The sequence below is a fragment of the Sapajus apella genome, unplaced genomic scaffold, assembly GCF_009761245.1.
Source record: "Sapajus apella isolate SASKATOON/1434 unplaced genomic scaffold, GSC_monkey_1.0 scaffold12, whole genome shotgun sequence".
NCBI classification, from domain to species: Eukaryota; Metazoa; Chordata; class Mammalia; order Primates; family Cebidae; genus Sapajus; species Sapajus apella.
In genome coordinates, this window is record NW_022436952.1 from 3,113,326 (window position 1) to 3,122,793 (window position 9,468).

The window sequence follows — 9,468 nt, forward strand, 5'->3', positions numbered from 1 at the left end:
CCTGTAATCCCACCTACTCAGGAGTCTGAGGCAGGAGAATCATTTGAACCCAGGAGGAGGAGGCTGCAGTGAGCCGAGATCACGCCATTGTGCTCCAGACGGGGTGACAGAGTGAGAACCTATTAAAAAAAGAAAAGTGGGGGGCAGATGTTAAACAGCCAAAACAAAAAGTAAGATAGAGAAGCAAGTAAGTCCCCCATGACCGGCAGGATAAGGGACCAAACCAGTAAGGGGCAACTCTTCAGGAATAGGCATGATGACCCTGTATGAAAATCAGCTCATTAAAGCTTATGTATATGGACTGCATATCATGCATGCACTGAAATTATGGGCTGGAGATGACGTGCAAGCACACAGGGGCCAAAGTAACTAAACAACGAGCCTGTCAATCAAAGAGGAGGCCACTGGCTAGAGATTAGGCAGCCTTGGGAAGAGAAACACACATGCAGACCCAAACTGCGCCAAGCTGGTGCTAATCTAATCTCGTAGAGGTCAGTCCGCTCTCCCACTCTGAGAGTGTAATACTGTCCTCAATACGATTTGCTGCTTTGTTTTGCTCTGTGTGTCTCCTCCAATTCTTTGTCTGGGACACCAAAAGCCTGGAACTGCATGGCACCATCTGGTAACAGTATGATGCTCAACACCCTTGGCATTTGTTGTAAATTCCTGCTAATAAATATGATTTGAAGGTTGTTTTCTGTTTTTTTGTTTTTAATTTTTAAGTTCAGGGGTACATGTGCAGGTTTGTTACACAGGTAAACTTGTGTCATGGAGGTTTGTTGTACAGATTATTTCATCACCCAGGTATTAAGTCTAGTGCCTATTATTTTTCCTGATCCTCTCCCTCCTTCCATTCTCCACCCTCTCATAGGTTCCAGCATCTGTTAATCCCCTCTATGTGTCCACATATTCTCATGATTTAGCTATCACTTGTAAGTGAGAACATGCCATATTTGGTTTTCTGTTTCTGCATTAGTTTGCTAAGGATAATAGCCTTCAGCTTCATCCATGTTTCTTCAAAGGACAGGATCTCCTTCCTTTTTATGGCTGCATAGTATTCCATGGCATATATGTACCATATTTTTTGTTGTTGTTAAAAAAAAGATAAACTGGTTGTTTTAACATGTAACATATAAGGTTTATACCAATAACATTTGATATTTTTCACTGATTTTAGTGAACTTCTCTTTCAAACAGATCATACTGGTTTTTGGTAATGTCCCCTCAGAAACAACCCAACAAGAATCTTTGCTTTCTGTTTATTCAACAATCAAATTGCCATGCAACAATTATGTAATTTAAATTATATAATACTATCTGAATGGATTTGTGCTGATCATGGAGAGGTATGGGAAGATGTTGGAATCATAGAACAGTACACATTTCAGATTATCTAGCTCAATTTCTGGCTGACTGAAGTAAAGAATGTTGTTTAAGGCATACCACAAAGGAATTTCAATCTAGTTCAAGACCCAAGATGTGAAAACAAATAAACATGCTTAGGGAATAAGTTAGTGAAAAAGTGATTTTTATGAATGTCATAGTTCTAAATTGCATTGGGTCAGATCTCCTACCAAAATCCATTGTTGTTCTGTGACTCTTATGATTTCTCCTTTTAATTCCTATTTCATCTTATTTTAAAGTATGTACACCATTCATGTGCAAATGAATCAAGGCTGAGATGGTTTTTCAAATGGTACATTCAACAAAGAATAACCACTATGTGGATCCTTCCTTCCTTCCAGTGAATTTATACTTTGTTTCACCACAAGATAGGCATAACTTTGAGAATAGAGACTCTTAGAGAAAACAATCCATAGAATAATACAACCTTGAGAAATTCACTACGAATTTATTAAAAATAATAAAAAGGGGTTACGTCCTGTACCATTCTGTTACTTTGCTTGCTCAGCAGAACCTAAATTACAATATTAACAAATAATGTAAACATTTCAGAGATGCCTGTAGTCATAGGAAACATTTATCTGTAAACAGTCATATTCTTGTTGACTTTATTGAGTTGAAAATAGTCCCATTAATCATTTGCATTTCTCATTCTGAAATTAGTAATTAGAAATCACATTATGTTATTCACAGTATTTTAAAGTAAGAGGGAAAAACAAGAAGAGTTTAGCCTCCAAAATTACAGCTGAATTATCACTTGGATTGATAACCTCAAAAGTCACGTAAGGTTTGGCATGCCAGAAACCTGTGGAGACAAAATGTGATGATCTTGTGACAAAAATGACAAGCCAATGAGTCAAAACTATGATTAACTTAATAAGAGCGGGAACTCTTAATGGACATACATGTAAATGCCAAACTGATTAGAGAATCTTAGTGGAAAAGGGTGCCGTAAACAAAACAGGAAGCTCTCCAGTTGGACCAACGCCCAGTGGAGAGGGTATATAAAAGCCCTAACAAGAGAGGATTCATTTGTACATCAGAAACCTCATCTGTCTAAGAAGCTGAAAGCCAACCAGATGCCCATCGCCATGGACTGCTGTGTCCCCTACGGCTGCAGTGTCCCCACCGGGCCGGCCACCACTATCTGCTCCTTCGACAAATCTTGCCGCTGCGGAGTCTGCCTGCCCAGCACCTGCCCACACACAGTTTGGCTACTGGAGCCCACCTGCTGTGACAGCTGTCCCCCACCCTGCCACATTCCTCAACCCTGCGTGCCCACCTGCTTCCTGCTCAACTCCTGCCAGCCAACTCCAAACCTGGAGACCCTCAACCTCACCACCTTCACTCAGCCCAGCTGTGAGCCCTGCCTCCCAAGAAGCTGCTGCTGATGGATGGCTACTTTGCTCAGTGCCTGAGAATGAAGAACCCAGAAGCTGTCTCTTCCGTATTCACTTGCCTCAGTAATTTACCAGATGTTTAAGTAGACCAGATGGCCTAGATAGGAAGAACTTACCTTTGGTTTTAATGGAGAGAAAATAACCCAATAATTTTTATGGTTATTTAGCTGAATGACCATTTGGTTCATGTAGGCAGGTGAATGTGTTTTATTAGCAAAATACCGTTTCAGTCTTTAAGACCTCAGAATACATGTTCTTGGTCACATTTCTTCTTGGCTCTTATTTCTTGTATTGGGTATTTTCATAGAAGCAAAAGAATTTCTTGGCAGGTTTTCAAATAAACTTTATTTCTCTGGCAAGATGTGTCCTTTGTTTATGTTAGTTTTGGGTATATTTCTTCCATAACTGCTCCTCACCTCTGAAACTAGTCACCAAATCTAGGTTTTAGTTATTCTTCCTGTAGGCTAGCCTGACATGCTGCTCACCTCCCAGGCACTGCAGAATCACTCAGCATTAGAAGGTAGTTATTCTTCCTGTATGCTAGCCTGACATGCTGCTCACCTCCCAGTCACTGCAGAGTCACTCAGCATTAGAAGGGAACCGTTGTTCCATACAGAACAGCAGCTTCATAAATCACGGAGGCAGCTGAGAGGTGGGTGTTTTTAAGCCACAGGAGGTAGTTGGGAATGACTGAATGAACAATGCATTGAAGAGGGTGAGGCAGAGAAGACAGAAATACTAAGACCTGGACACGAGGGATTCCCCAAAGCAAAGGGGTTTGGACTGAAACTTTGAAGCAATGGAAGATTTGAAGCAAGAGACTGTTATAATCGTGTTGCACTTCAAATTGTCTCTTTTCATTATTAATCTTTGACTTATGTCTTCACTGTCCCAGATCTCTCTATTGACTATAGAAAGATGTAGTTAAAACTGGAAAACTTCTTGGGGGTGTGTGTGTGTGTGTGTGTGTCCGTGTGTAGATTTTTAGCACTCCAAAAATCTACCATATCATCAAGGATCACCATGTTTTTCCTACATTAGTTTAACAAAAAAAAAAAATCCTTTGTTTTTAAAAATAAAATGCTTAGTATTTCTGACACATAGTTTAAACTTCCATTTTTAACCACATAAAAGGTAGCTCAAGGCCAATAGGTCCTATATTTAGTTTTTAACACATCGGCTCCCAAACCATCTGAGGCAAATCATCTCACCTCTCTATGACTCAGTATCATCCCTTATAAACAAGGGAGAGTAATTCCCAGGTCTCCTAGACCACTGCAGAGAAAATACATTTTAATAAAGTACTGAAAGTCTCCACAATAAAAGAGATGAGCTTGTTATAATAAACTTGTTACATTACAACTGTTGCTAATTTGTAACTTTGTCTTATTTATGATTAGAGAAACATAATGTGCTGAGTAAACAGTAACAATTTCTCTAAGCTTTTATGGGGAACTCAAAGTATTGTTGTATCCCGGGTTAGAAGCTGATAGCTTTCTGCCATGAATTCTAATCCTGAGGGTCTGCAAGCCATGTTTCCTTTGTAATGTTTCCCTCAAAATAATTTTTTTTCTTTTATTTTTGTCTTTTTCCCTTAGAACCCAGTCTTTGTCCTTCCTATTTTAATGTATAACAGCTGCAATTTATAATAATATGTTATGTGTATGAAAAATTCTTCCACCAGACTATAAACTTCATGAGGTCAAGGATGATGTCTATTTTGTTTATTGCTGTATATCCAACACCTGTCACAGTGACTGGCACATAGTAACTGCTCAGAAAATGTCTGTTTAATTATTTTTAAAATAACAAGTGAAATACTAATCAGTCCTAAGTAAAATGGTGCACACTTTGGCAGGTATTCATACAAAGATAAACCTGGGGAAAGTCCATGAACCAGTAGATATCATGAATTCTCTCTTTCAAGCAAAGCTATAGAAACCTTTTCAAATTTTTAAGTTAGTTTATATGCCAACCACTTTTTCTAACGAATGTGATTATTTATTTATTTGTATAAACTTTTAATATATGTGTTTGCCCTTTCTTATAAGGTTGCTCTCTTACTTCCCTTCATCTCTTTTTCTTCTCTTCTTTTGACGTTTCTTTTATCTTTACCTTGCCTTGAATTTGATCTGTAATTTACTTCAATAATGATAATAATTGATTTTTGCATAGCACTACAGGGTTGTTCATGAACTTTCACCCTTTTCATTACATGTGAGCCTCAAAATAATTTTCTGAGTGGAGGAATATACATGTTATTAACCTGATTTTGCAGAGAAAAACAAGGAAGATAACCAGCAGCACTGGGAACAGTCAATGGCTGTTCCAACTCCTCACGTGGTCCTCTTGACTACATATCCCCATTCCCAAAACATACTGAAATGCCCTAGCTTGGCTATGATAAATACATTTTGAACAATCCTGCCAATTCCATTTTGCCCATCCTGAGCTATGTAGGGCATTCTGTTCGAGAGCTTGTGGTCTGAGACACCTCACATCTTTGTAACCAACTTTCTAAGAAACAGGGCCCACTGGCCCATACAACCTGTACCTGCAACTGTGTAAGTGCCTACCCGACATCCTGAGTAAAAAACAACTTTAAATAGAATTTTGTTGTTAGGCACCCCCCGCCTTCCTCTAACCTGCTCCTTCTGCTTCTGTAATAATCCGCTTGCTGTCCCCTGACCCTGAACTGATATAAAATGTTGACTGCCCTTTGTTTTGGGCCGAGACGTTTGAGCTCTAGCTGACTCTCGGATGCCGGCCATTAAAAGTGGACTCTCAACAAACTCAGAGCGTGGCACTTCTGTTTAAACTCGCTCGGATATAACAATACAAACATGCACACTGCTGCGCCCAGGTCTACAGGTGTGCCTAAAGGAGGAGGTAGGGAGAACATGAGAAGAACCATGGCTTGCAGGACACATGAGACCAAGCTGAGGGGAAATGATTTGAGGTGTATAAATGATATTGGCCACAAGCCCACGTTGTGCTCCCTCTTAAACACTGAACTATGCCTGAAGTCTAAATAGCATACTGGTACTAGAATCCAGGTCTTTCCTCCTACAGCTACATTTGATTTCAGGAAAAAAATGCAACACCTTGTAAAAAAAGAAAGAGAGAGGGAGAGAAAGGGAGAGAGAGAGCACGAAATCAAATGTCAACAGATTAATCTAGCTCAGGGTTGTAAGTTTCCTTTGGTAACAATTTTAATTGAATTTTAGTTTTGTATTCTTATTTTATTTAGTCTATATAGACAGAAGCTAAACATTCAGCTTGCCCACAATTAACAGTGAAGGAACTAAGCAAGCCAGCTCGCAATAGAAGATAAATGACCAGTATGCACACGAAAGAATGTTTCAATCTAACTGAGTATAAAAGAAATACAAACACAACAACCACAAAATTTTGTTTTTCACCTATGAAATTGGAAAACACCTTTAAAATAAAATATCTATCAAAAATATAGGAAATGGGAATTCATATATATATATATATATATATATATACATAAAATTGCATTTTAGGTTTTGGAGTACATGTGAAGAACATGCAAGATTGTTGCACAGGTACATACATAGCAATGCAATTTGCTGCCTTTCTCCCCATCACCTATATCTGGCATTTCTCCCCATGCAAATTCTTAATCAAACACACCTGGTGGAAATAGATAACTTGAAAAAAAAATAGGTAAATAGAACCATTCTGAAGAGCAGTATGGAAATAATATGAAAGGTCTTAAAAATACTGAGAATTAACATTTGTCCCTATAATTCTACCAAATAATTAATTCTGTTTCTGAAATAATAAAAAAAATACACAAAGATGTATATGCAGAGGTGCTCTCTATTGCCACAATTATTGTAGAGAAAAGTTGAAAATGACCTCAATGAATAATAATACAAAATTTTAAAGTAACTTAGAAGTGCAATTAAAAAATACTAGAAAGTATTGAAAGTAACACTATCAAATATCCTTTAAAATATAATTATATATATACATATACACAAAGGCAAGTTTCAGAACCTATATGATTCGAGTAATATAATAATAAATGTATACAAAATATTTTATAGTAAAAACTAGAATAAGTGTTTTTTAAAGTTTTTCCATATTTCTCAATAGCATATTTCTCCACATTCATGTAATTTGGATCTTCAAAGGCCTCAAAGATAAAAGAAAGTAAAGTTAAGCTCAACTTTTTAAAACAAGAATACTTTATCAGACAAATTGGAATAAAGTGAAAGATTAAAAATCCAGCAGCACTGGAGAGCAGACCCACATATCACAGACCCACTGTCATGCAGTATTCCCCAGCAGGGCTGGTGTTGAAAATATAATAACAGAAGGCTTTGGTGATACCTCATAAAGCTTGTGTTCCAGTGACAAACAGCAAGAGTAATCAGTTCAGATTTAGCAATGAACTCAAATAAAAGTTAATTAGGAAAATGGGGACTCTTTACGGAGTCTGAATGTCAAACAAATTAAAGAATAATGAGTACACTAACATAAACAAGGACCAGGAAAGAAGCCTCTTGACTGGACCAACTCCCAGTGGAGAGGGTATATAAGAGCCCCAGAGAAAGGAGAGACATTCAGACCTCAGAAGCCTCTTCTTTCTTTTCAACCAAACCCATAAATACCACAGACACCCATCACCATGGATTGCTGTGTCCCCTACGGCTGCAGTGTCCCCACCGGGCCGGCCACCACTATCTGCTCCTTCGACAAATCCTGCCGCTGCGGAGTCTGCCTGCCCAGCACCTGCCCACACACAGTTTGGTTACTGGAGCCCACCTGCTGTGACAACTGTCCCCCACCCTGCCACATTCCTCAGCCCTGTGTGCCCACCTGCTTCCTGCTCAACTCCTGCCAGCCAACTCCAAACCTGGAGACCCTCAACCTCACCACCTTCACTCAGCCCTGCTGTGATCCCTGCCTCCCAAGAAGCTGCTGCTGATGGATGGCTACTTTGCTCCGTGCCTGAGATTGAAAAAGTCAACCTAGAAGCTTTAGAGTTCACCTAGCTTAGTACCTGCAACTAATTTACTCTGCTTAAGAAATGGGGACAAGGATGGTACTATCACAATCACCCCCTGCAAAAAAAAAGAGACCAAGAAATTTTCAGTGACCATTTAGCTATAGCCAACTGCAGTTTGAATAGGTGGGTGCCAACAGCTTCCTGAAGCTGTTCGATTCCTTCATATTAAAGTGTCTCTTTCTGTGGGTGCTTCGGGAATTCTGTTTCCAGTCGGGGGTCATATCTTTCTGAAAATTAAGGAAGTTCTTCATGATTATCCTAATAAACGTTACATTTCTGGCATAGCACAAATGTCTACAATTACTTCTGTTTATTTCTGTTATTTCATTAAATATGTTTCTTCACGTTGAGCATCGGCATTTTAAGAAAAACTGGAAACGTGAAACTGAAAATGGTGGCAGTATGGACAAAAATTTCGTAATTTTGCGGTTCTTGTCGTTCTAAGAAAATTAAACGTCCTTGCATATAAGATGGCCTAGTACATCGGCATATTTGAAAGTAGACTTTTCCTGACTTGTCCTCCCAAAAAATGGTTTCAGGCAAGTTGAGAAATACTGAACATTACCCAAACACCAACTATGACAAAATATATAAACGAATCCAGATGACATGATCTATTTATAAAGAAATTATAATATAATCATGTAAGTATTTATTCAACTAAAATTTATTAAATGTCTATTGCATGTCCTGTGTTTTATTGTATGCCAAAAATAAGCTAACCATCTGGCAAGTGAAGCAAACACAAACACAGCATCCATTTGTTTCTTCCTACAGTTAATAATTATTTATCCCATGCCTATTGCTATGTTATAACGAAAAATATGATGTGTTCTACCAGCAGTATTAGTAAAGTTCTGTGACATCATGAAATTGAGAACACTGAAGACGGTTGTCATGGGGGTGAAGTGGGAAAGACATAGTCAAGGAGGAATTGGCTGCAGCTAGTCATCAAAGGGCTAGGGAGGAAAAGAAAATGTCAAAGAAAGACTAGACAGTGGAGTTATGTCATCAATCGAGCCTAGGAGCAGAGAAGAAGGAGAGAATTCGAGATGGAAGTACTCTGTTCTGCTTGCCCTAGACATGTCAAGTTTGAGACACGAGTGGCTGTGTCTAAGTGAGGAGTTTGGAAAGCTATTCTGGAGAAGAAGAAGAAATATGTAGGCATGTGCAGAAGACAGTGTAAAAGTTCTCAAGTACTTGCAGAAAGCGCAGTTGCATATACGCTGGCGGAAATTCCATCAGGCATAGCAAAGAGTGGCTGCTGGGTGATTAGAAGCGGAATGGAGATACCAGAAGTCATTCACTATTAACAGACGTTGAGGTTCCTGCCTCGCCAGGGTAGAAAAAAAGAATTGGAAAAAAAAAATTAAAGAATCTAAGAAGCCTGTGGGAAAGTATCAAGTGGTGAAACAAACATGAAATTGGAGTCTCAGAATGAGAGGAGTCAAAAAAAAATAGGAAATAAACATTTGGGAGGAAATAAAAGGCAAAATTTCCAAATTTGATGACATATTTTACTAACCCATTCAAGAATCTCAACAAACTCTTAGCAGGATAATTGCTACTAATTACACACACACACACACACACACACACACACACACCACCTAGACATAT

General features: G+C 38.6%; 2 protein-coding genes across 2 annotated transcripts; both read left to right on the top strand.

Annotated features, from left to right (window-relative positions):
• The first annotated feature begins 2,444 nt into the window (after positions 1-2,444).
• Positions 2,445-3,163, top strand: LOC116552844 (keratin-associated protein 3-3-like). The gene has a single exon (XM_032279729.1). It carries the CDS (start codon positions 2,484-2,486, stop codon positions 2,793-2,795), a length of 312 nt encoding a protein of 103 aa, XP_032135620.1. The 5' UTR covers positions 2,445-2,483; the 3' UTR covers positions 2,796-3,163.
• A 4,221-nt stretch (positions 3,164-7,384) lies between these two features.
• Positions 7,385-8,135, top strand: LOC116552845 (keratin-associated protein 3-3). The gene has a single exon (XM_032279730.1). It carries the CDS (start codon positions 7,468-7,470, stop codon positions 7,765-7,767), a length of 300 nt encoding a protein of 99 aa, XP_032135621.1. The 5' UTR covers positions 7,385-7,467; the 3' UTR covers positions 7,768-8,135.
• The last annotated feature ends 1,333 nt before the right edge of the window (positions 8,136-9,468 follow it).

Bases quoted from the DNA above. Each gene is read 5' to 3' on its own strand.
- LOC116552845 (XM_032279730.1), top strand. From the start codon at position 7,468: ATGGATTGCTGTGTCCCCTACGGCTGCAGTGTCCCCACCGGGCCGGCC.
- LOC116552844 (XM_032279729.1), top strand. From the start codon at position 2,484: ATGCCCATCGCCATGGACTGCTGTGTCCCCTACGGCTGCAGTGTCCCC.